Below are 27423 nucleotides of genomic sequence, written 5' to 3' on the forward strand. Positions count from 1 at the left end.
AAGCGCCTCGCCCCCTGCCTCTCTGCTTCCGGCCACTACGAATTGGACCTCCTCGAGTCAAGAGCACCAAGGCGATACACGCCGACGTGCTCGTGATATTGCCGTCGGAGCGAACAATACCTCGGACATCCTGAGTGTTCCCCGGCGACCCCTCAAAAAAGCTTTGTTTTTGTCCCGCTTGCACCCCGACACCTCTGCGGCTGACGTTACGAAGCTCGTTAGCGTTGCCGACAACAGCGCCGAGTGCACGCAGCTGAAACGCAAGTATACCGCCTACGCCTCCTTTCACGTTAGCGTCAGTGCCGAATCCTTCGCGGTTGTGAACGACGCTACTGTCTGGCCCCTCGGATGCTTGTTCCGCCCTTTTAGAGGGTTGCTCCGCGAGGACCGTGAACCCCGCATTAATAACAGTCACTCCGAATGAGTTTCACAGTGTACTACCAAAATGTTCGCGGGCTACGCACAAAATCTAAGCCCTTTTACGACAACGTTGCCTTGAGTAATTACGATGCGTACTGCATCACTGAGACCTGGTTACCGCAACACATTGGTTCTGCCGACTACTTTACTGCTGAATACACAGTTTTTCGTAATGACCGAGATTATGCAACAACAGGGCAAAAATATGGCGGAGGAGTCCTCATTGCTCTGAAAAAATGTTTCTGCGCGTTTAGACGGCCAGACCTTGAGCTGTACAGTGAATGCATCTATGTTGAGGTGAAAGTGAAAGGTGCAAAAAATGTTCTCCTTGGCGTGTACTATTAACAACCGGCTGTAGAAAATTCTTTGTTCGCATCAGCTCTACAGCCTTTATCTGAAAAGCTAGAACCAGAAAAATATAATATTCTTCTCTTTGGCGACTATAATGCCCCCGGTTCTTGGTCGGACCCTGCAGAAAATGTCGGCAGGAATTCGAAAGTAGTTCATTTGTTTTATTTCTTTCCTTTCAATGACATCCAGCCAGCTGTTTTGCATCAAAACCCTGCTGGAAATGTTCTAGACACTGTATTTACGAACTTCACCTCAGTCGTTGTTGAAAATTTCCCGGATCCTGTTGTTGCCGTTGATGCGTGGCACCCTCCTTTTGCAGTTACAGCTCACGTATCCGTGGCACGCGACAGGAGTGGGACCATTCCAAGGCACGACTTTGCTCGAGGCGATTACACGTCTCTTTACCAATCTCTTGACAATGCTGATTGGTCCTCTGTGTACAACGCGCCCTGTGTTGATGCAGCCGTCCGTGAGCTAACCAAAATTGTGCGAAACGCTATGGACTAACACATCCCAAAGCAGCGAAATCGCTTCAGTAAGTTTCCCTTCTGGTTCAGTCACGAGCTTCGTGATGCGCTTCGAAAAAAACGTCATTTCCACCGCTTGTTTAAGGCTCACAATGACCCGTCTTCTCTGGAAAACTTCAAGGAATGGCGGTCCTTAGCGAAGAAGTTACTTGCCCTGGACAAAAAGAACTTTAGTGACTACACCGAAACTACTCTAACCCACTCTCCTCATGAGTTCTGGTGGTATATTAAGTTCCGTACACGTCATGCACGCGATAGCATAACCATTCAGGAAGGCGACAAGTTTGTGTCTGACCCTGAAGGCGTATGCGAACTCCTTGCACGTCATTTTTCTTCTACCTACTCGACGTCGTCTGACAGCGGCAACGAACTGCACTTCCAGTCTCTTGGGCCACTATTGCAAATCCCGAACATTACTGAGAGTGATGTCGTGCGCGCTATCCGCAAACTCTCCTCAAAAAAGTCGGTGGGCTGCGACAGCATTCCATGCTTCATTGTGAAAGGTTGTTGCGTCGTCTTTGCACCTCTGCTCTGCCACGTCATACGCATGTCACTTCTAGAGCAACATTTTCCGTCAGACTGGAAATTAGGCACTATCTTCCCTGTGCACAAGTCTGGCAGAGCCACTGTCATGGTTATCTTCTAGCAGCAATGCGTTCATTAATTCATCCCAACCAACACGGCTATATACCCGGTAGGTCAGTAGAATCAAATCTCGCATGTTTCCTAAACGACATCGGCCCCCCAGTTCTCTCTCGTCAACAGATAGATACCGTATATTTCGATTGCAGCAAGGCATTCGATGCTGTTAATCACGAGCTACTGCTTCGCAAATTGTCCGCATACGGCTTATCCAGTGAGTTCTGGCAGTGGTTCGGTAGTTACTTAAAAGGCAGGTCCAATTGCGTCTGTTATGAAGGCGTCACCTCCCGGGCTTTCGCCATGATATCAGGGGTACCTCAAGGGTCTACACTTGGCCCTCTCCTCTTCAACATTTTTGCTAATGACATCCACTCTGTCATTAGACACTGTTCGCTCTCTCAGTATGCCGATGATATGAAGCTGTATCGCGCGGTCTCCTCACAGGATGATCGCGTCCTGCTGCAACATGACATCAATGCAGTTTCGGCATGGTGCGACAGCAACTACTTAAAGCTTAATCTCGCCAAAACAATTGTGATATCTTACACTCGTAAAACTGCCCCGCTCACTTTCCCGTACTCTTTGCTTGGTTTTGCCATAAAAAGCGCCACTGTAGCGCACGATTTGGGTGTATTAATGGACGCAAAACTACCCTTCAACTCGCACGTGAACCATCTGACGAACTCCTGTCTCCGAACACTTGGCATGATTTCCCGAGCCACCAGTGAATTCACGAACCCATCATGCTTCGCATCCCTTTACCGCGCCCTAATTTTGCCGAAGCTAGACTTTGCAAGCGCAATCTGGAATTGTTTAAGTCCTTCGTCGTCTCTTCGATTAGAAAGGATTCAGAAGCGCTTCACCAGAACCGTATTTTATCGATACTCACCAGTGAGCAACTATCTGCACGCTGAGGTTCTCAAGCCCCTGAACCTTGATGCCTATGTATCAGGCGTTCCAGGCGTGACCTGATTTTACTTTTTAAGTGCATTCATTCTGAGTTTGACTGCCCTTGCCTTGTGAGCTCGGTTCTCCTGCGAGTGCCAAGCAGGCCACTGCGGCCGCATGGCTGCTTTCATGTTGATAAAATTCTGAGCTTGGTACCAGCTAACCGATGCCAACATGCCTTTAACTGTCTTTTTGTATCTGCCATTGACATTTTTTGCAACGACATGGTTCTTTTTAAACGCTCTTTGAAAAATTTTCCATCTTGAATGCACATGTTCTATAGCGCGGTCGCACATGCACTTCTCCCTCTGTTGTTGTGTGTCAGAGCGATGGGAATCATCACGATTGTGCTTGTTTAGCCGTTTAGTGTACACACAATCTCCGTGCTCTTGTTGCTCAGAAAATGTCTCTCTCTCTTTGATAACTCTCCTTCTTTGTGTATATATACCCATATAATTGTACTGTTACTTCCCTTTTCATATTCTGTCTTTTGTATGCCTTATATGTCTGTACTCTATGCATCATCCGAGAAGGCCATTGCACTGTTGCGGAGCATTTCAAATAAATAAATAAATAAATGATGTAAAGACGGCAGCAAAGCAGGCGCGCCATTACACATGCTGGTCACAACACGCCTCATCAAATGATCAAGTTAGGGCGCCTTGCGATGAAGTGGCTGGCGCAGAAGATGAAGCTTAAATGGCACAGATGCCGATCGAAAGTGTTGTGGGGAAATCAAAACCTCATAAAAATTATAGCGTATAAGAAGTTCGGGGTAACGTCACTGAGCAAATCACATATGTTCACGAAAAAGTGAGAACAAAGGAGGGCGAGCAACAGCAAATTGTAACTCACAATTTTTCAAATTTTTGAAGTGACAAGTGCTTTAGGGCTCTGTTAATATTACTCCCATTCATACTATGCATGCAGAAGGTAAGATGTTTCTGGTAGATCGCATTCTTGCGCGTAGATATTGCTCCTATTTAAAGTTTGTTTTTAGCTAACACTTCAACTTTGAGCACAGTAAATGGTCGGTTGGATCACGGGAACGAACCACAGTAAGGCTACTGCATCAAAAGACCTTACCATCCAGCAGCATAGTGTACTGCCCGGTCACCATTTTCATCGGGCTCTTCCAGGTCTGCTTCAGCCATTACAAGCGCACTCACGACATCCTCCTCCCCCGAAAGGCAGGCAGCATGTAGCGCCGTCATCTTGGACAGTCCATAGCCTAGTCCCTGTAGGAAAAAGGCTACTGAACTAATTCCACCGTACAAGGATGCAATGAAACAAAACTATGCCTCACAATACTTGATCTTGACGCTTCGACATAAACTTCAAGCTGACCAGACTTCCTTAAAGGAGCCATGAAGAGAAAATACAACTTCGCTTAATTTGAAAGAACTAGGATTCAGTATCTCACTCAGCTCCATTACAGCCCCAAAAGATGTTTTTAACGAAAAAAAAGCAAAAAGTATTTAAAAACTTTCAAATTTTGCGCCACAGTGACGTGTTATGAGCAAGAATGACGTCACACGGGCCAACAATCAAACATAATTTTCAGTACGTTAACTGCATGTTAGCGTTCAAGTGATGCGGTCAAATGGAACTAGAGGCCCCATTACAGACGTCCAGCCATGTGTCGTCGCGACAGGTCAGTTAGGCGGCCGCCAATCGCACAAACAAGGTTCCGTGACGTCATAGAAAAGTTGCGGGAAATTGGCTAGGGGGTCGCGACTGCTTCACACATTTTCTTTAATATCTCCGTTATTTGTTCGATGATTGCGATTATATTGGTATCATTGTTATCGGGACTAAGCAGTCTTTCTAATAAACCCAACTTGTATTTTGTCTTCATGGCTCCTTTAAATTAAAAAAACCAAGCCCCAAGTTTCATTTTAAAATATCGCAAAATTGTAATAGGCAGCGATATTTATCCGCACCATACACGTACACGCCGCAAGTGTCTCCAACACTTGCTGCACGAGCAAGTGTAATATCAGTCAAAGGTCAGCCTTGCAGTTAGACTTGTACAGCGGTATTTTCATAGTCGCCAACGTCGGAAATCCAGGAGCTACTTCCTGACACAAATGCAAAACGCAAGGTCTGCTATAACCAATTATTTTGCGAAAATAGTTGCCACTTTTTTTTCACGTATAGTACAGCAGACATGTGCTGACATATGGTCTGCTGGGGCCTTAACCTTCAGTTTTAGTGCACATTTCTGCTGTCAAAGTAGGCAGTTAGAGCAATATGTCATGTTCGGGTTTGTTAGTAGTACTTGTAAAATGATGAAAATAGGCGCTAGAATGGACACTTTGCGGAACGTCTTTAAGTTACACGATATCATCTGCATAGAAATTTTAAATTTGTGCCTAAGATCATGCTATGTTTAGGCTCTAACAGTGAAATTCCAATGTCGGTGAATTTTTCCAAAACATAAGAAGCTTTATGCTATAAACGGTAAATAGCACTTCTGGGATATTTGTAAAGCATTTAGTGCATAGTAAATCCCGGTCTCTGGTTATCTAAACATGCCCGGTCCCTGGTATGATTTCACACTAGGCATGTGCATTTGCAGTACAATGTTGTAGCGGTAAACAGACTATTAGACAACAGCTTTGGTTGTTTGTACATAGAATTAACCGCAAGGAATGCCGAATTTCTTTCTTCAGTTGTATCGCTTACCTGCCGCCAGTCCTCATATGATGTTAGAAAACTTTACAATTTTGTGCTACCGAAGTGCCGAACTAATTACGGATTTTCTGTGATGAATTATATTGTTCTGAAGTTTTTGCATACTACACTCCATGATAAACTAGTTGCTCTGTCTATATCTGCCATCCGCAAGATTTTCGTTCAGGAATCTACACACCCGTAATGCGCTGTACGGTCATGTTCACCTGTGTTTACCTTGTACCCACTGCTGACTTGTAAGGGTGAAGAGGCACCGTCAAGCAGTGCACAGTCGCTACTTTTTGCTCTTCACCTCCCGTTTGTGAGTTCAAACTGAACTAAAATTATGATTATGATGATAATGATGATGAACAAAGGGTTGTGCTGCGCAGCAAAACAGGCTGCGTGAACTCTTTGTTTGGCATCCTTATGTTTCGAACTTTGTGTCTGGCAGTAAATTATTGACCTACCTTGCTGCCTGTGCTGATGCTGCGACCTAGAATATTTTCAATGAAGAGAAACCGTGCAAAAAGAAGAATAAAAGGCGAGTCATAAACAGCGCTACAATAAATAGATACCACAGTAGTATTCGGCCAAGTGTTGTACATTGCCGTCAAAAGCAGGAAACACACCAGTGATGTTCGTAACTAGAATACTCTACTCTAAAACATTCCTTCAAAGCTTAAAGACATGCTTTCAGACACAAGTTAGGGAAACTTTATTGTGAAAAATAACTTCAGCATACTTGAATTCTAATAAAAAGTATTCGAACGCAAAGAAGATGACACGCAAAGGGATGAACGTTTGACTTAACCGAATGCACGGCGTGGAGTTTTGTGCACTGGAATGAAGCACCCTGGGTTGAGCACCGGCTGTTCTCCTTCAACTTGTATTTGCACCCAGTCGTTGCTAGCGATGGATAAAACAAGTCCCCGTTTCCCGCTATACTGTAAGGTAAGGAAGCAAGAAAAAAGAATATGGGGTACAGCTTGAATATCGAAAGTTGTCCGTGCTACGTTAATTCTTCTGCAAGTGCCTAATAGTGAACTACACGGTCACGAACCAATAAATGCAAATGAGAAATATTAGCTTCAACATTATCGCGATCAAGAATAAATAATTCAACCAATCATATATGTTTCCGAACATTTCATTTTGTTTTACATCCACTTCTTTTCAGACATTGACACCAAATGCACACAATGTGTCCGTTCAGCTCTGTCTGAATATGAGGCAGTTCTACACCTATTTTGTTACGACGTGTCATTCCTTGGGTTTTGCTTAATTGAGAGAATTATAATTCTTAATGGTAATCAGAACTTCAGGAGATGGCTTGTCTTTCTGAGCAACTTCGTTCCTCTGTGCGCACGTAATCCAATTTTGTATATGCTTGGCAGTTCATTGCCCTAACCTGCTCTCCATGACCTTCCCTGCCATCTGGATACTAAAACCTCAATATTCTATGATGCCTGTTTGTTCTTTTTCCCCTGTCTGTTGTGTTTTTATGCAGTTGACACTAAAATTACCGTCTAGCCGGTACCATCACGCTTCTAAATGCAAACATATTTGTCCTCCACTCGTTATCTAGGTTGCTTAAGATTATCAGCAGTGGGGTGTACTCAAGGATACGCGCATACGCAGATCACGCAATTGTTTCGACACCAGCTTTTGCGTATATTCTTAAGTGATGAAGCTGAAGATAAGACTCCACAATGGGGCATAAATTATTATTTGTACCGCTGCAATCTGTTCCTTCACCAATCTGGCGCATTTTGTAACGAATTAGAGACAGCTGAACATTTTTCCTCTCCTGCCGACGGTACTCCTCCATACGAAAAGATACATGGAAAACAGGTTTAACCAATTGGCCCTCCCACTGTCTGTTCCTCTAATCTTATCGTTCGGGGCAAAGGCGCTTTGTTTTAGCCATGATGATCTTTGCTCCGCCGTACACTTATTCATCTCGGAATCTCGCCGTCTCCCGTGCTAGCCCCAGGCAACACCGGGTGTCCCTCAAAAAGATCCTATCGTGTATGATCACTGCTATCAGTGCCTTCCCGCCCACTGCCTCTCCTTCACCAACTTCCTTTCTTGTTTTATTTTTCTACACATTTTTTTATGTTTTCTTACCTTTAATTTTTTTAAAGTTCTGATTTTATTTCGGTTTCAACACTTCCAGGTGCTACGTCTGAAGTTTAGCCACTTATTTACTGTTTATTTTTCCCCCTAAACACCTTTTTATTTTTTTCCTTAAATGTGTTTCTTTATTCACTATCTAATTTCTCTCGGCGGCCGCCCCTTTCCTGGCCAATCCCCCTGAGTGGTTATGAGCCATATCTTCTGGCACCACCACCACCAGCACGTAAATATCGTAGATCTGGACTGATTGAGCATTACAACGAAGCTAACGTATTTTCGCGACGATGCAAAAGCAACTTCAAAAGGTGTCTTCTAAAAGGTGGAATGAATTTTGTCAGTCGCTGTCACCGTCCACCTCAGTGACGAAAGTCTGGAATGTTGTGCGCGCTTTTCATTCACCAGTTGCCCAATTGCGCCCTTGTAGCTCTTCAGCGGCATATCGTAACGTGGAGGAAATCTCGAATGCGGAAGAATATTCTGCAGTAATAACACGGGCTAGTCCTGCTGCCAGCATGGACCCGTACAAAGACTCGATTGCCTCCGCAGGTACAGCCTCCCAAATTTTTAATAATATAGCGGGAGCGACGACCGATCGGCATGTCAGCGCCTTATTACGGTGTTCACCGACAAAACAGGCGAGAGGATGCGCATGCGCATAAAGCTATCTGTTGTTGGAGCGTCGTCTGCTCCGCTGTTCTCGTCAGGGCAACGCACCCCCTGCTTTTCTTACCTTGCAAGGTCGTTTCGCTACCGCCAAAAGTAGCTAAGCACCGTCGGCACAAGATTTATGTTATCAGATTTATTATTCATCACATTATATTACGTTCCGGCCTAAGGCCGTTTCGGCCATGAAAGCGGTCATGTTCTACTTTTATTTATCTTTTCCGTGACATTCCTCAAGCTGGGCGGAGAAAGTGATCCGAACTAAAAATCAAATGCACATATGTAATGCACATACGGGTCAAATAGCCATGGTTTCTCGTGAACAAAGGTATTCAGATGCAGTGGTAGAAGGTGTACCACTCTCAAGGAAACAGCGTAGCTGGCGACACTCATACAGCCGATAGCCCTATGCACGTGCGCGTACTCTCGCCTTTTTTGCGGCTGAACACCATGATAAGGCGCTGACATGCCGATCGGTCATCGCTCCCGCTATATGAAAAATTTGGGATGCTGTACCCTTATACAAGAAGCCATGAGTTCAGCTTCCCCTGAGGTGGATGCAGATTTTACATTGAACGAGTTGTCAGCTGCTTTGACAAGCATTCGTCACCGAACTGCACCAGGACGTGACAGAGTACCATATTCAGCATTTTGCAATCTTGGTCCAATATATACGACCCTATTGCTTGAAATCTACAACAAATTTTGGAGAAGTGGACCGGTGCCAATGTCGTGCAAACTTGCAAAAGTGGTGGCTCTATTGAAACCCGGGAAAAGCCCTTGCCATTAGACTCATTCTGACCTGTCAGCATCACAAATTGTATACCCAAAATCATGGAAAAAATGATGAATGAACGATTCATTATTGGTTCGAAAGTCAACATGTGCTACCAGGAAAAATATCGGGCTTCCGCATGGGTCGAGTTACCATGGACAGCATAAATAAATTTGGCGACATTTGTGAAACACGAAAGGCCCAAAGGCAACATTACGGTAGCCATATTCCTGGACGTAATGCGTGCCTGTGATACGTCTAGCCACGTCGACGTTTTAGAAGGATTGGCGCTATTAGTACTACGTCGGGGACGCTCCGCTTTATATCCGACTTTCTAGAGGGCAGGCGAATTGTTGTCACAACAGAGAATGTGAAAACATCGGAATATGTTGTCACCCAAGGGGTTCCTCAAGGCAGCGTTTTAAAGGAGCCATGAAGACAAAATACAAGTTGGGTTTATTAGAAAGACTGCTTAGTCCCGATAACAATGCTACCAATATCATCGCAATCTTCGAACAAATAACGGAGATAATAAAGAAAACGTGTGAAGCCGTGGCGACCCACTAGCCATTTTTCCGCAACTGTTCTATGACGTCACGGAAACTTGTTTGTGTGATTGGCGGCCGCCTAACTGAGCTGTCCCGACGACACATGACTGGACGTCTGTTGTGGGGCCTATAGTTCCATTTTACCGCATCACTTGAATGCTAACGTGCAGTTAACGCACTTAAAATTATCTTTTATTGTTCACCCGTATGACGTCATTCTTGCTCATAACACGCCACTGTGGCGCAAAATTTGAAAGTTTTTAAATACTTCTTGCTTTTTTTTCGTTAAAAAAATATCTTTTGTGACCCTAATGGAGCTGAGTGAGATACTGAATCCTAGCTCTTTCAAATTAAACGAAGTTGTATTTTCTCTTCATGGCTACTTTAAGTCCCACTCTTTTCAATGTAATAATGGCGGCGTTACCAAGAAGCCTCCAACATGGCATTCACTATTCCTTTTCCGCTGAAGACATATGCCTTTAGACATCCGGACCGTAATTGGAAGTCATTCAAGCGAAATTGCAAAGTGGAATTAATGACGTTCCCATGTTTCTCACAGAACGAGGAATGAACTTGTCAGCCGGAAAATCAGCAGTACTTCCTTTTACTGTCAAACAACTCAGGGGATTCAATATATGCCTGGAGGGAAGACCCCTGCCGCTAGTGACGAACCATGGTTTCCTCGGCATAACAGTAGACTGGAGGCTTTCCTGGTCAAACCATCTTCACGTTCTGGAGACGAAGGTGACAAACATCCGCGTTTTGCGACACCTGGTGGGAGCCCGTTGGGGAACAACCACGGATGTTCTACTGAGACTTCACGGGGCTCTTGTGAGATCCGCTATCGAATACTTATTGCCAGTTCTCAAGGGTTTATCACCTTCTGGTGAGAAGACACTCACCTACTATTAGCGAGAAGTCTTCGAGTGTGCTGGGGGGTTCCCAAAGCCACGTCAAGCCCTGTTACGACTGAGCCCGTCGCTGGGCTTCGTCTCATCACTTCTCGGCTGTGCGGCAAAACCACTACGTGCGCCTTTCAAACAAGTCCCACCATGTCGGTGACTCATGTTTTCCCGTCTCAACAAAGCCCGGGTCAGACGCTTCGCTTTCGGCACGTTTCAAACTTCGACGGTTGCCGGCCCGGCGAGGCACGTCCCAACGTGCTTCAAGGACACAGAGGCCCCGCGATCGCAGCGGAGTCGTCCTCTCTCCCCTCTCTCGGACTCAATGTGCGCCGATGCTACCGACTGCTCACGAACTCTGGAAAGAGCGTTGTGTGTGTCTGTGACGTTCGTGGCGTGTGCGCAATTTACAGGGAACGCTGTATTGACCGTTGCCGCTTTTGGATATAAATAGAGCCGCCCAAGAGCTGTAGATCCATTCCTGTTTGAGCAGTGAATCCATGCTGTCACTCTGCTGGAGTCCTGCACTGTAACCTCACCCGTCGGGGCATTGTTCTTTGGCTTCGGCTCACCTCTCGCTATGAAGTAAACAGTTACGTTAGCTTAGGGCTTCTGGACTTCTTCACGGCTGCAACAGCGGCTGGCCCCTCGATTTACACCACACTACCAAACATGTCGGAGGCGTAGGAGCTCGGCTGGGGTCAGCCCAGTCGGTCGCAACAGCCCCGTTGTGCTGGCAGAAGCACAAGAGTTTCCTATTGTGGTCCTGCGGCTGAGAGAAGTAATTCGGCACCTGTTCAGAATATTCACGCAACATGCTTTTCACTCACTAGCAGATGCAATATTGAAGCGAACTGGTGCGAGGATCTCTGCCATGCTGCAAGACAACCAGGCACTCCTTCCTGGATTCACGCGGTGGCCTGATCCTAGTCCTCCCTCGCTTCTTCGACAGCCTAACATCACTGCTGGAATACCAGGCATATACAAGAAGACAATGTTCCTTTCCCGGCGTTGGTCCCATTAGTGCTGATGCTTATGTATAACCCGCCCGAGGACAAGATACATGTGTAAACGGATAGATCTTGCAATACAATTAGCTCCGATTGCGCGTTCGGAGTGCCTGCGTTAGGTGTGAGCAGATGTTCCGATTGTTACACAGAACATCCACGACAACTGCTGAACTCTGTGCAATTGTAGAGGGTGTCAAGTTTATTGCCCCAAGGCAGCAAAGTGCTAGGTGGGTTGTCTTTTCAGAGTCTAAGCCAGCACTACAGCTCCTATCAGATGTTCAGGCCAGAAACGGGTACAGTTGTGTTTATCATCCTTACTAGGACCATGGCCTGATGTGACGCTTCAAAATAAGGTTATTCGTGCCCTTAATGTGTTTTTGACCTCTAAACGAATAATGACAATCTATTAGGTGACGTATTAGCTTTTTACCGTGAAGCAGTGAGCACCAACCCAGGAGGACATTTTATAGTCACCTATTAGTACTCACGAAATTGTTGTGCACAGTGGACTTCTATAGCCGGATGTATGACCCTGTATTGGTGAAATGGAGTAGCCAGGAGCACATTCGCTTCCAACCTCTCCAATCAATAAACAGTTAAACCACCACCACCCCCAGAAGCCTTTCCAGCGCCGGCATAGAGGACCTCCTGTTCCCGAAGGGGCCTGCGGCAACCCAACGGGAAGTCTTCGCTTATCTGATCCATTTCCTGGAGACGACCAGCCTTACGCAGCGGCTGTAGTCCGGAGTGCAGTGACTGACTGATGTGCCCGGACTGACAGCTTTCTAGGACTCACAGCTATCTTTATACCTTTCTCTCTCTCTCTTTCTACTTTATCCTATCACTCCCCCTCTACTTCCCTTCCCCTGCACTGGGTTGTATGCAGGTGAGCTCCCTGGCGAGCTGAAAATATCCCCAGTGAATTTCCTTTCCTTTTCCCGTCGCAAACCACAACCGCGACCACCAATGCGCGCCAGAATGCAAAGAGAATGATAAACACGGGTGCACGTTGCCGAGCTCTGGCCAAGTGCAGGCCAGAGCTCGGGCCTGCGCCTAACTTGTGCCTGAACCGTACCGAGAAAATGGGGTACAAGCTACGCAGCTCGACTCTAGCTTTTATTTTGCATTGATTAGGTAAAACATGAACGTACCCCCTTTTTTACACTGACTCGTTTAGTTTCTGGCTTGCCCACTTGGAATTAATTATGAGAGGTTATACTGTTGACATTTGGAGAGTATTATTTGGAAGGTCTTTATTGTATACTCACCCTCATCCTCCTCTCCACGGAGAGATCGTATCCAATTCCAACATTCTGGAGCCGACGCATTTCGCTACAATTGGTGATGACTTGAACGTAGTCGTTTTGGGACACCGTTTTCTGAAAATAGTCAAAGGCCTTAATAAATCATGCTTGCAAATTTACAGAATCGTATTATTTTCTGTTTTTCCACCAATACAGCAGCAATAATACGTCGTAAGATAATTCAAGAATCTATGCCTGAAACCTAATGAAAATTGCGTGGGGGCAGCAGGTGTTCCCATTAAAAATACTGTGCTCGCTGAAGGTCGCTGATACAAACTCGGATTAAAGATGGGTATTTAAAGGAACACAGTTTAAGGACAGATTGAACAAACGGGTATTGCTAAAGAAAGCCATCTAATTACAACAGATGATTTGGCGTGAGGAGCGGTCTGTGTGCGGGAGAAAAGTGATATAAAACAGTAGTAGCAGTGGAATAGTAGTAGTATTAGCAGTATTAGTTGTATTAGTAGTAGTAGTAGTAGTCGTCGTTGTAGTAGTAGTGTGCTGTGTTTTTGGAGCAAGGATGTATTTTTTCCAAATGACTGAAGAACAGCACTGTGTGATATTTCAGTCTGTTTCTTGTAAAATAGGTATGCAACAAGGATGGCGATATTATAGTTTTGTATATGCGAATGTGAGGTGTTCCTAACGTAAATGGTGAGGCCAATTATAACGAAGATTAAAAATGAGTGCTAAATTCTGCCGAACACTGGACACCTTGTTACATGTTTCTTGCTCGAACATGGCCAACGAGGGTCTGGCTGGGACAGGGGAGCCCCGAGTGCCGCCCACACTTCAGACATGGTCGCAGGTTATATTTTGGAGGAGAATACATTAAACGTCTGCGTGGTGAATGCCAAGAAAAAGACGCGGCGACGAAAACAATGACGACCTAAAACAATCGGGTGTGTAAAGAGATGGCCGCCATCCCACCCTGCGAAAGGGTATGTCCAGCTAAGCGTTTGTAAACCACTACACAGGCTGCTATGGGAGGGTATGAAATGTTCCTCGCTGTCTGGACGGGCTTTTCACTTTCGTTGGGCTTTACTGGCGGCAGAACCTGAACCTATGCGTTCGCCTTTGAATGACGTCAAACCTTCTTTTCGCGCGCTGCTGCTAACCTAGTGTTTACCAGAAACACAAATAGATGTCGCATTGTTCAAACGTGCCCTAGGTATCGTGCCGTTTAGATGCTTCCTTTGTGGTTTTTTTAACAAATTCTGAACTCTCTGCCGTTCTTGATTGCAAGAACGGTTTCGCGGGCCTTCTCTGGCGGCAAAGTTCTACGTAGCCTTACACATACGCTCGGCAAATTGGGCGAGAACTGCTGGATTCCACCTGGATTTTCTGGTTTACGACACGAAATGCTTCGACCAACGAGAGTAACAGATTTGCTATAAAATTTGATGGTTGTGAAGTTCTCGAAGGAGCTGTAGTCTTTCGTTATTCAAACCTGTACAGTGATCTGAAATGTGGAAAAAACGTAATCCTGCACTTGTCGCATTTGGTAATGGTGTGCCGTTGAGAAAGTGGGTGTATTTGATTATGTGGGACAGTGCAACTTTGTAAATAGACACCCCCAATATTTGGTTTTACTTTTCTGTTTGGTATCGCTGTATGTGTAGTTTTATAACGCGGAGTTGGTGCAGCATTTGAGTGTCAAGTTTGCTGTCAGCATCTCCACAGTCTCCTTCGTTTGAGTACATTTAGATCAATGTAAGGGCCTGCGGCACACCTACGTTGCAACGGAGGGCTGCCATAGCAGTATTGGGGTTAGTGATTTCATTACAAATTTTGTGGAGTCCACAAGCCTCCAAATAAATTTTAGTTTCAAGTCAGCAGAAGACACGAGGTCTTTATTAGGATGATCGAAGACCGCGTTTTTAGCTAGTATAGCGAACTGTAAAGCTGTAAGAACCCCTATAGGGTGTGTGAAGATAATTAACTGTGTTTTTCATTGGGTGCTGTATTGCACTGAAATTATAATGCCACAAAATTTCGCCGCACAAATAATTCTATTTTTGTTCAGTGTACTTGTCGCGAAATGGAAGGAATATGCAGTACAGGGCAAGGTGGAAGGAGACTTTAAAGCAGGTGTGTGGGTATTTTGTTGGTTGTGTAAACCCTGTTGTCATGTTTCAATCGTGCTGTTTTGCGTATAAACGCGTTTAAACCAGGGTGTCGAACGAAAACCGAGCCGCAATCCGGAATCGAACCCATATTTTAGCCCGGAACCACAACGGAACAGAACCCCTACTTTTCCTCCATTTTGGAGCTGAACTTATCCGGAATGAATCGAAGGAACCGTTACGAACCGGTTGCAGGGCTTCGAAACGGTAATTTCTAGGTTATAATTATGATGCCCTACATTGCATCTCAAGTTATTTTTACCATTCTCCCGACAGCACCACCAAATATTTTGCATAGTCTGTAGCCCCACAACCCATCAGCATATCCTATTATTAGCCTTAATTTAATGTAAAGTTGGGAGTATATACTATCAATTTGCGTCAGATACTACCCTCTTCCCCAATTTTTTTTTGGCATTGAAAATGGGTTAGAAAGTATATTCCGGTGGCTTATTTTTCATGGTTCCTATGTGCATGGTGTTCAATATTGTTGGGTCCGGCCAAATGGAGACGCAAGTTGGCTCCACAGAGGAAGAGAGCTTCATTATGCAATATGCCTAGTTGGCAACGTAAAGCAAGGGCGGGTACCGAACGTGTGGCTAATATGGCGATAAAACTACGAGAACGCGCGCGTCTTCACCGCCGCCTTCAGTGGTTCGTTTTTACACCGTGCCACATTTCTTGCACATAGCCAAACGGGGAATAGCGGCTATGTCTCTGGCATAGGCACACACGCAATATTCACGCAGCCTCTCTGGCTCCACCATGAACGCCTGCACGTAGATTTCACCGTGTTCTAAATACATCACGTTACCATCACTCATGCTTCGTCTCATCTGTGTCCCATTGTGTAAAGGGTTAAATGGGCTGTTAATTCGAATGCATCCGTGCCCCCGTGAAGACCTTCGGGGACACCATCCAACAAAAATCCATATCTTTCATTTGTACTAGTGTGAATAGGCAATTATATAAAAAACAACAGCGAGACACAAACAATTGCAGTCCTCTACGCCACTGGCTGTTAGTCATTAAGGGTAACAGAGTGGATACCTAGAGAAGGCAAGCGGGGCAGGGGGCGGCAGAAAGTTAGATGGGCAGATGAGATCAAGAAGGTTGAGGGGATAAATTGGTCGCAGTTAGCCCAGGACCGGGATAATTGGAGATTAATGGGAGAGGCCTTTGCCATGTAGTGGGCGTAGATAGGCTGGTGATGATGATGATGACGTTACTGGCACTTGTGTACTGCCAAGGTGCCCTTCTTTACTGCTCTAAGAGGACATGATAATCGAAAAAACTTTGGGGACTTCTCATCTCCACTTTTAAAGTAGATGCGACAGCACTTTGCATATCATCTTGAATCTGCTCAGCCGCAAAATTAAGGGGCGCATTGATTAAAGTAGATAATGAGTAATAGCGGGTAGACTGGCGTGGATTAGCGCGATTAGTGGGTGAACTGATGTGAATTTGTGGAATTGGTGTGTTGATTAGTGTGAATTCAACGAATTAGCAGGCCCGTTAAGGTGAATTACACGGTGGAACCTACCACGATATCTTTGGGGTCCTTGGCATTTAGAAATCATGCATCGTTCTCCCTCTCGACCAGTCAGAAAATTTAGTTGAGCGCAAAATAGGCGTAAAGTTTTAATGTGACGACTACCTTGCTGCTGTAAAATGTCTTTGAGCACGCATTGTGCTGTTGTGTTGTCTATAGCGTAACACTGACATCTCATAGATACTTGTTTTCAACGCAACTTTATATGTGAGGTAAGACTGTAGGAAGCATCTAAACTGAGAAAAGGTTGCAGACATCTAGGTTTGCATCCTAAGACGTAAGGCGCGATAGCGATACTTCCACTCCCAAAGAGCGTTTTCAAACGCACTGGCTCCTTTACCGACCTTTGCTTCAGGATCGGGCAGAGAAAGACTAGCAACCAGGCTCTTTGAATCGCTGTTGCCCAGAAAAGACGAAGGCTCTCTGCGCTTCTATGGCTTAAAATGTGAGCGTGAAAGGTTTTGGAGGCGTGACATTGATCAGTTTGAGCGGGGAGGTGTCAGTGTCAGTGTTTGAAAATGTTTATTATGTAATGTCTAGGCCGAGCTGAACAATTTTGCTTCTTGCGAAGAGAGAGAGACAGAGAAAGAGAGAGAGACAGACAGACAGGCAGACACGCAGACCGTGAAGTTAGTTGCCTAATAAAATAATAATAATATTAATAATAATAATAATATAAGCTTTATTCAATGTTTTATATACATGATATATTTACTGCCACACTTAAGCACGCAGTGCTTGTGAGTGGGCAGGCAGATCAGAGGCGCAGCGACCGTGCGATAACGCAAAAAATTGAAATAAAAGAAAACAAGGGGAAAAAAGCATGAAAATATATCCAACACTGCTAGTGAAACAAAATCAGCAACAAGAACAGTAATGACGAAAAAGATTACACAATACCAATATCACAAATATACAGTGGCGTACGACACAATTGACGCATATCAATGTATGCTGCACTAAGATCAGAAAACATTACGTCATAACTGCAACCAAACAAACAAGACACAGCTACAGGCATTTTGAATTCCACGAGAGTGTAGCGCGCAATAAAGACGGTATAACGAAACAACTGACCAAGATTTATATACCCATTTCATTCACTATGTCTGTTGTTTCCTTTTCATGCAGGCTTGTAGCATATACAATGTTTCTGACGATTCGGCGAACAAGCTTATTTATCTTTACCTGTTTAGTTATTGGGCAGCTTCCGTACAGAGTTATGCCGTAGCAAAGAGTGCTTTCCGCAAGTGACTGGTAAACACGATATCGTGTTTCTATATTAGTGCCGTCTCGCAATTTATACATGTAGGCAAATATTTTCCTCAATTTTTTACAAACGTGATTTATGTGTTCATCCCAGTTAAAAAACTCGTCTATGCACAAACCTAGATATTTTACACTGACTGATCATTACAGTTTTCTAAGTGTAGAAATACCTTTCTGTTCAATTGAATTTGCGTATAGGGGCTTCTAATGCAAATAAGTTTTGTTTTGGCTTTGTCAACGTGTATGTTGTTCTCAAGCATCCAATGAAATACTTTGCTTATATCCTTTTGAAGAGCTTCAACGGCATGTTCGTACAACGAATGTTCAAAAACTAATGCTGTATCATCAGCATACTGATACAACCTGGACGAAAAAGATAAATTGTTAATGTGGTTCGTATAAATATAAAAAGTAAAGGGCCAATTGTAGAGCCCTGAGGAACCCCATTTTTAATTAGTAATTTTCCGCTCATGGCATTTCCTATTCGAACACATTGGTACCTTCCCGTAAAGAAGTTCTTGAATAATTGGCTATATTTTCTCTGAATCCCATGTGTGCTAATTTCTGTAACAATATTTCATTATCAACAGTACCAAAAGCCTTCGACATATCCAGAAACAGAGCTAACACTATTTTATTACTATCTAACGCTTCAGTGATAGAATCATTAAAGTCTTCTAAAAGTAATGTTGTGCTCTTGCCCTGTCGAAAACTATATTGCGTTTCAGATAAAAGGGAATGTTTGCAGAAAAAATGTATCATGACTGTCGAAATATACTTTTCAAGAATATGGGACATAACAGACAAGATGACTACTGGCCTGTAGTTCTCAGGATCGTCTTTAGCACCGTTCTTGTGTATAGGACGTACTACGGAAATCTCCATTTTTTCTGGAATACCACCGGTCGTTAATATGCCATTAAGTATCGACAAAATCACCAAGCCTAATCTGTCTATGTGAACTTTTATATCTCGGGGTCGGATCTTATCGTATCCCGCTGGTTTCGTAATTGAAATTGTATCCACAATACTGTGGAGGTCCCCCAGGGTCATGTCTGGGAGAAAGGCTGACTCAACAATGCTGGGCACATTGGTAATTTTTGATTCAGGGACCCTTATATTTTCATGTAAAAGTACCGCGCTACCAATAAACAACGAATTAAATGTGTCACACAATGAGGTAGTCTGGCAGGAATCTCCGAAGCCTTTGGGAATTGCCGAGTCCGCTTTCCGATTAGTGTTCATGCCCATAAGCTCGTTTAACCGCAGCCATGTTTTTTTCATCTTTCCCTCGGCCTTATTTAACTCGTCAGAGTAATAACGTCTCTTGGCTAGTCGGAGCTTTGCTGTAACTTTATTTCTGAGCACGCGAAATTTCTCGTTTGCGCCCTGTCCCCTGGCTGCTGTTTTAACTTTTTCCAGGCTTCTTCTTTAAGTTGGCACAGTGCTAGGATGTCATCGTCGATCCACTCCTTTTCCGGTTTTTTTGTTTAACTTTCACTTTTTTTTTGAAGTTTCATAAAATGTCTGTAGTTTTTGAACTATCAGGTCGTATATTTCTAAGTGATCAGTTGACACCAGATCATTCCAGTTTAACTGGCACACCTTCTGATCGAATGCTTTATTGTGACGATTTCTATGTATTTTACTGGATTCTTGTTATTTACACTAACGCGTTCTCCAAGTAACTTAGTGTAACATAAAAATTATCGGCTAGTTTTTTAGATATAATAGCTGGCAGCAAAGTAAAGTTCTTTGTGCGGCTAAGAATGTGGTCTATGCAAGATTATCCTTTAAACGCTCTTCTCGGGTTATTGCATCTATTGTGCTTTCTAAGCAAAACTGTGAGACAATATCTAAATAATCGTTGACACCGGGTTTGGAAAGGTTAAGAGTATCTATGTTTAAATCTCCAGCAATAATAAGGTTGCTTGCGTAATCAAACTTCTTCAACAAGAATTCAAACTCCGTCAAAAAATCGTGAACAATGCCATTCGGCGGGTGGTAAATTGCCCAAAGAACAAATGTATTGTGGTTGCAGGAAATGCCCAGTGCTATACTTTCTGCCGTCTGAAATGAGAGTACAATTTGCTCCGATTTCCAATTATTTTTTACAAAAACAAGGACCCCACCGACTCTTCTATTCTCACGGCACACGGAAAAAGAAGTATAACCTGGAAGACTGTAGGTATTACACATATCGTGGTTCACACCAATCTCGGTCAAAATTAGCACATCAACTTCAGTATTTATCTCCGTAAGGTGCATTAGCATTTCATTCTAGTGTTTTTTAATGCTACGGATATTTACATGGGTTATCTCCAGGTAATACAGAAGATTTTCTTTTTGGATGTATTCCTCACTGTAACGATGCCATTGTTGAAAATTAGAGAATGTTTTTGTGCTCATTTCAGTTGGTGTAAGTCATCTTCCGATTTCATCCAGACTTTAGGCGCACCTTCTTTTTCTTTGACTTATTGCTCGGACAGCTACTGCTTCGAGAGCAGCAAGTAACTGAAGGAATTGACAGGGGACCGAATTTTGCACGACAATCGCTACACCACCACAGGAGTAAGTGCAGCTGTCTGTCTTTCCTGAATACTGTGTATTCAGTGAGAAAGTTAGTTTGTGTGGGTTTCAGGTGTGTTTCTTGTAGGCACATATTTGGCTGGTGTTGGAAGATTTCATAGATGTCATCAAGGTTTGTCATTAGGCCCCTACAGTTCCATTGCATTATACCTTGGCCCACTATAAAAGACTAGGAAGATAACCGGGCTGTATATGGGCTTTTCTTTGTGGCGCTACGTACGTCACTGCGCCTGAATCAGGGCCCGTTGCTCGGGAAGCCTGGGGTTTTTTTCCACGGCCAAGATGCCGCAATGCTCTTTTGCTATTTTGACGGTGAAGGCCGAGGCGACGTAACATCCTTCTCGTCACGGAGTTTTGGGCCGTTGACGAGATGGAGGTCTTACGACGCCTACACCGCAACGTGTTTGATGGGATGGTAGGAGATCCCGCCACCACCTTCTTTGATATGTTGGACATTGCTGCGGAAGAGGGGCCTCCCGCTTCCACATCCCTCGCCACCGGTATTTCGGCGGCCGGAGTGTGTGGAGTGGCGAAAGACACTCCAGTTACAATGTTTTTTAACACGAAAGTGTTTTATCCTTGGGTACACAAACCTAACTGACGTCATATCCATCACGGAAGCGGCATCACGAGAGAACGTTGCACTGGCGCTGCGGCGCTATCTTTCGAGCCCACGATCCCTATGGCCACAACCTGAGGTGTGAAACGCTCTACCGACTGAGCCATTAAGTCATGGGCGGATAGCTGTACGAACGCGCCTTATGTCCTTCCCACTAACTTGTTCATTCAGATAGTGCTGCTGTCTTGGAGAGGTGAAGCAATGTAGTGCGTCATGACGCTAATGAGTGCCGACAGTTGGCGCCTCGATAGGGCAGCGTGTAGCAACGGAAGCTGCTGTGTTTACCAGTCCGCGCCTACGTGGACCGCCGCTCAGCTTGTGGGGTGCCGCCACCGCGTTCCACAAGCTTAGCTCCTCGCAATGCAAGCGCCTGGCGTATACGCCACGCAGCAGAACCACTGTGGTCGCACCTTTGCCTAAGCGATCCTCCAGCAGGATGTCGTTCGCCAAGAACACCCACAAGACTGCTGGTGACCCGCAAATGATGCTGATTTCGCTGTAGCGTACTGCGACTTCACCAAACGATTGGCTGACAACCCGTTCGGTTTCGTTCGCGTGGTTTGCGACTGACTGGGGTTTCAATCGCCTTTACGAAATGCTCCGGCGCGTGTAATCCACTGTCTAATGTTGATGCCCCCAACAGTGCCATACCCACGCAATATAAATAGCGATGTGCAAGTTCATATGGATGCACAATAACCATTCAAATGCTCCGGTGAAGGCACATTTCACTTTAATGTTTTACCGATTCCTATGAAAGAAGGATCAACCACATTTTTTGTTCTCGTGAAACACCTGCAACCGCAGTAGGACTTGCAACAGCGTTTGGGGATGCCACAGCCAGCGCCTCGGGGGGCGGAGGCGGGACCCAGTCAGCTTCGCTGACCTGAGTACAAACGAAAACCAGACGCTGCCCAACCTATGGGCGGGCTTCTTCAGCGTAGCTGCCCGAAGACAGCAATGCATGCCGTTTGCGACCTTCTAGGAATGACAGGCTTCGTGTTACTTTGAGGTAATGATCTCTTTTTCATGTTTGAATTTATGGCAAGAGCGATAACATCTTCGTTGGGTCCATCGCAGTTGCTGCACTTGAATTGCGTGTTTTTGCAGTCTCCAGTCAGATGGTTGTGCCCGGCGTACGCGGCACACGTTTGTTTCCCTCGGCACCCATTGCTCCCATGCCCATCCCGTTGGCACTTAAAGCAACGGCGTGGGTTTGGTTATGTACGCTCTGGTCTTGCAGTGGATAAAGCCAGCGTTCACAGATACAATCAAATTGCAACTATGAAAGATTAATATGTGCTTTGTCTTTATTTCGTTTCCGTCACGTCTCACTGTGATCCGTCGAACAGCGGTTACCCCTGCTAGCGCAAACCATCAAGCAGGTCCGAGTCAGTTTCATTTATCAGTTCTGCTTCGGAAATGACACCTTGGGAGCTGTTGAGGGTAGGGTGGGTAGTTACAGTGATATCAAAGTCAGTTAACTTGGTTTTCTTCGGAACGGTGTTCAACTGGTCCTTGTTCACTTCGATAAGCAGGACTCCAGAGGTTGGTTTTTTCGCTTCTTTGTTTTTGCCTACCAGACTTTCAATAACCTTTGCTACTAAGAAAACAGACCTGCTGGGAATCGGTGTTACAGTATCAGCTGCCTGCATTATTAGAAAGCGTGGAAATTAGTCGGGAATGGAGAAGAGGAGGTATGATAAGGCTTGAAGATTGCTTCGGTGCGGGCCCTTTTTGGGACCCGATTATTTGAAGAGAGGGTTTTGAGAGAGAGAGAGATCAAACTTGATTTAAAGAGGCCCATCTTCGGGCTGCCAAAATGAGGGTCTGGTGGGCCTGCAATGCGTTCAGGCAGGTATTCCGCTTTTTTCAGGGTCAAGCACATCGGCAATGTGCCGGGCGAGGCGAAGACAAAGGATGGGGTGAAAATACAGCGCAGGAGCGGCCCAGCTTTCTCATGAGTATGGAGTGTGGGTTGGTAAAAGGTGTGGCTTAAGAAAGTGGGGTGAGGACAAGTCCAGTAAGTATGCTTAATGTCGGGATACGCACCACACCCCTGACAACAGGGCATGCCATCTCGGGTCATTACATAGTGAAGAATTACGTCATAACGCAGGGAGAGAGTCTGTGCCTGGTGCATGTAGGTGCCTTCGCGGCATGTGAGATCAGAAGTGGGAGGAGGAAGATTGCGGCGGGAACTGCGAAGGTCCTTTAGCTGTTGCCACCGAGCCTTGCCATGGGCGGCGCGCTCATGTGTAGTGCTGCATTACTAGGGCGAGGGTTAAGGGTCGTTTGGGTTTCGATTCGCACGAGCAAGTCCATGAGCCCTGTCATTCCCTGCAATTTCCTGGTGTCCGGGGAACCATTCTAGAAAGACGTGCAGGCGACTGTGGGCTTCCATGTAGCATGTCATTTCGTGATTAATGTGCGCAGGTAGGGGATTGCGAAGTCTCCGAGTGCTCCTTTGCTATCCGTGCGGATGGTAATTTGGTCATTTGAATAGGTTTGCAGCATGATCGAATCGGTCATGGCTTGAATTTCGGCAGCTGTGGAAGAAGTTACATTACAATGTAGACAGATGATCTCTTCACGTGGACCTACCGCGAGAGTAGTGGATATGTTGCCAGTAAAGGTGGCGTCTATGTAATGTGTGTCATGTGATGGGATAGGAAGATGGAGGTCTCTCCTTCGGCGTCTGCCCGAGACTGAAGACGGGTCCATGCGACGGGGGTGGGCGTCAAGGTCAACCCGCGTCACATTGACCATGGTAAAGGTTTTTGGTAGATGAGATAAGTGAGAAGTAGCAAACCCTATATCAGCCAGGAGGGTGCGGCCTTGGATTGACGCCGTGAGCCTGTGCTGCTGGGCAGCGATGTGCGCGGCTACGTTTTCCTCAAGAGTATTTAGAGGGCCGTGTCGACAAGGAGATAGTTTTGGGCGTACACGGGCACACAGAGCTCCGTTCATAGGCATTTCTGAATGGCGATCTCCAATTTATTGTTTCGTGTTTTCGTGAGTTTAAGGCAGGGAAGGGCGTGCAAAAGGAAAAGATCGTTGCTTCTACAATCTTGCGAACCTCATGTTCTTTGTGGCCTGTGTTGTGGCGGGCGACTCAAAAAGGCATGTTGTTGAATAAATTGATCTGATCAATAATACTTCTGGTCCTTACTGTGCTCTTTCCACCTTGTTAGCATATAAAACCCAGGATGCGGATGTGTGGACGTCGGGAGATTGGGTGTCCGTTGACATTGAGTCTGATGGAGGAACGATAGAGGTCTGTTTGTTTATTGCTCTGATTAAGAACAACGACGTATTCTGATTTTTCAGTGGAGCATTCCAAGCCCACGGATTTTGCTTGAGCTTGAATAATATTCAAGCCATCCTGAAGGATATGCTCCTCAGCACCCGGGCTGCCTCGGAAGCTCCAAATTGTGATATCGTCGGCATAAATGGCATGGCGGAGATCCGGAACCGAAAATAATTTAAAGGGCAAGTTTTTCATAGTTAGATTAAACAGAATGGGCGATAGGATGGAGCCTTGAGGCGTACCACGGCGTATGGAGAAAGGGCAGAGGGTTGGTTGTTGGGTCCAATGATGCAGCCAGTGAGACTGGATAGAAAGTCTGATATAATTGAAAAGGCGTCGCCAGGCAGAGTTTCTTGAAGGCTTTGGTGGATCGCGTCATTGGCGACGTTATTAAAAGGCTTTTTTAAATCCACGCCAGCGATAGCGCGGGGTAGGGCGGTACTTGGGAGTTCCAGCACGTCTTCCATAAGGCGGAGTGCTGACATGTTTTCTGAACCCAACTAGGGCATCGGGGAAGTGGTTTTTGGCCTCCAGATGCCATTCTAGGCCAGTGAGAACCATCTTTTCGATTCATTTTCTAACACCCATATATATATGGCGCAGGTTCGTCGTTGAAGTTGCTGGTTTGCCAGGTTTGGGGATGACGGTAACGTGGGCCTCTTATCGTTCTGGCGGCAGACTTCCAAAAAAGCCACACCCGATTGAGATACTTCAGAAGCTCTTCTAATTTAGAGCCAGGAAGGTTAAGGAGCATTTTATACGTTATGTGCATCTGTTTAGTTGAAATACACACGTCAGGAGTTCCGCAATGGAAAATTCAGAGTTAATTCCGGTATCCATATCTTCTGGTTGATCAGATATATACTCGACAGTGAGTATTTGATGGGTACATGGTGGGTAGTTGCGAATTTCTTCAATGAGGACGGGTTGATCGAGGTTCTGTGCCAATAGTAGTTTTTGAGGGGTGTGCCGAGGTTTGCTCCCTCCAAGAAGAGATCTGAATACGTTCCAGACACGGGAGATGTGAAGATGGCCATTCATGGCATTGTAAAAGTCAAGCCAGTGCTGTGTGGCCAGATTTTCGGCGTATTCCCGGCATTCCTGCTCTAGTGCTACAATTCTTTAGTGGAGAGTAGCATTGCGTTTGTTTAGGCGCAACCGTTTGAATAACTTGCGACGCTTGTCCCATAATGACAGGAGGTGCCTATCAACATGTGGATGGTCTTCGGTGCACGATCTCTTTAGTGTGTCCGCAAATCGTTTATTATATTACAGTACTCCACGTGTCTATGAACAGGTCACACGTGTCAGTGCGAATACCATCCGCAATAGCATAAAGCAGGGGACGGGGGTTCTTTCTTTATTGACCTTACCCTGGTAGTCAGTGAGGTCCCGGAGCTCCCTGCCTGGTAGACAGACAGGAAGCCCATCGGCCGGAGCTTCACGAGGCGTCCGACGGCCACCGTTTACGGCTTCTACCCTCCACCTTTCAACGTCTTACCATGGTTGGACACATCTTATGTATGGCAGCTTGGGCTCTCCGCCCGTTGTGCTCACCGTCACCATGAATACTCAAGGTGCCCCGTGCGGGGGTATTGTTGGTTTTACTGTTTTAATCACGTATAGGTGGTAGTTTTGATAGACCTCCAGAATTTATTAGCAAATATTCAGCTTTGGTATTTGTTTCAGTTTCGTTTAACACATATCATCCATTTGCGCTATTACATCGGATAGATGTCTTAGCTTCGTCAATTATCCTTTCGTGGGCGCATTTAGGACACCACAGTTTTTACGTCTATGGTTTTTTTTGCAAAAAGCGAACTACGACGTCTCACATGACTAGTGAAAGAATAAGGAGAATTGCGTAACATACCTCTCATGCGACCAGTCCCTGTATAACGCCTCCCCCGTTGAACACTCAAGTTTGCACGCACTTATAAGACGCTATTAAGTTTACAGACACGAGAAATCGGGCCAAACACAGAATAAAAGCGTACTGAAATGCATGCACACAGATTCGTTTCCGCGTGGTCGGATCGTCTGTTTCTCTTGCTTTTTCGTTTCTTAAACTTAGCGCACTCTTTTTACAGTTGATTGTGGGGTTTAATGCGCCGACGCAACGCAGGCGATGAGGCGCGCCGTAGTGGAGGGCTCCGGAGTAATTTTGACCACCTGGGGATCTTTAACGTGCGCTGAAATCTCGAACACACGGGCGTTTTTTGCTTTTCGCCTCCATCTGAAAAGCGGCCGCCACAGCCGGGAATCGAACCCGCGACCTCGTGCTCAGCAGCGCATACTCTTTTTACAGTTAAGAACTAGGAAGAGCACAAGCAAACTCTCGTTGACTAAAAGTACTTTGTTATCACTATATGCGCCTCCGCATGACCGTCCGATAGTAGACCCCGTGCTTGCAGCCCTGCGCGAGGGAAGGCGTGCATGAGGGAGGCAAGGCGGAGGGAAGGGGGCGGTGTCGCGCCCATTAGAGTTGTGTAGCATTAAGAAACTGATACTGTCATGTTCATTGAGTGTATTTTCTTTCCTTGTCAACTTGCTTCTTATGTTATCAGCAGATGTGGAGTCGAACCCTGGCCCCATGAGCAAGGCAGAGGCCGTTACTTTTGAATCGGCCCTAAAGGCAATTGAAACATTGCAAAGTGGACTGAAGTCTGCTTTGGCTGACTTCAACGGTATTAGGGAACAGCAAGCTGCTACTAATGAAGAAATTAAGAAGCTTATAGCGAAACTAACTGCACTTGAAGCTGGTACAAATGATGGTACTCCCACTGAAGCGGCTTCTCCTCGGAACACTCTGCAAGATATTTCGAGTCAGATACAGAAAATCGCGCACAGATGTGACGACGCAGAAAATAGGTTAAGACGTTCAAACTTGTTATTTTTCGGGTTAGAAGATGATGAAAAAGAAGATTGGTCAGCGTCTGAAGAAAAGATCATTAAATTTTGCGAAGAAAAACTTAAACTTCCCACAACCAGTACACAGTATGAACGCGTACACCGGCTAAGAAAATTTTCTACTGAAAAGAGCCGGCCCA

The 27423-nt window shown here is 45.4% G+C and overlaps 1 protein-coding gene across 8 annotated transcripts in view; it reads right to left on the reverse strand.

Moving 5' to 3' along the window:
- LOC144175627 (E3 ubiquitin-protein ligase MIB2-like) overlaps positions 1-27423 on the reverse strand; it is a 279842-nt gene that overhangs the window by 91924 nt on the left and 160495 nt on the right. For all 8 annotated transcript variants that reach the window (XM_077704683.1, XM_077704681.1, XM_077704679.1 and 5 more), the window contains 4 exons: positions 12870-12980; positions 6379-6511; positions 6035-6060; positions 3975-4126 (listed from right to left, as the gene is read on the reverse strand). In XM_077704683.1, coding sequence (XP_077560809.1) covers positions 3975-4126; positions 6035-6060; positions 6379-6511; positions 12870-12980 — 422 coding nt within the window. The remainder of the gene's footprint in view (positions 1-3974; positions 4127-6034; positions 6061-6378; positions 6512-12869; positions 12981-27423) is intronic.

The sequence above is a fragment of the Haemaphysalis longicornis genome, unplaced genomic scaffold, assembly GCF_048455015.1.
Source record: "Haemaphysalis longicornis isolate Haplotype H1 unplaced genomic scaffold, Haemaphysalis longicornis Haplotype H1 scaffold_3, whole genome shotgun sequence".
In the NCBI taxonomy this organism is placed as follows: Eukaryota; Metazoa; Arthropoda; class Arachnida; order Ixodida; family Ixodidae; genus Haemaphysalis; species Haemaphysalis longicornis.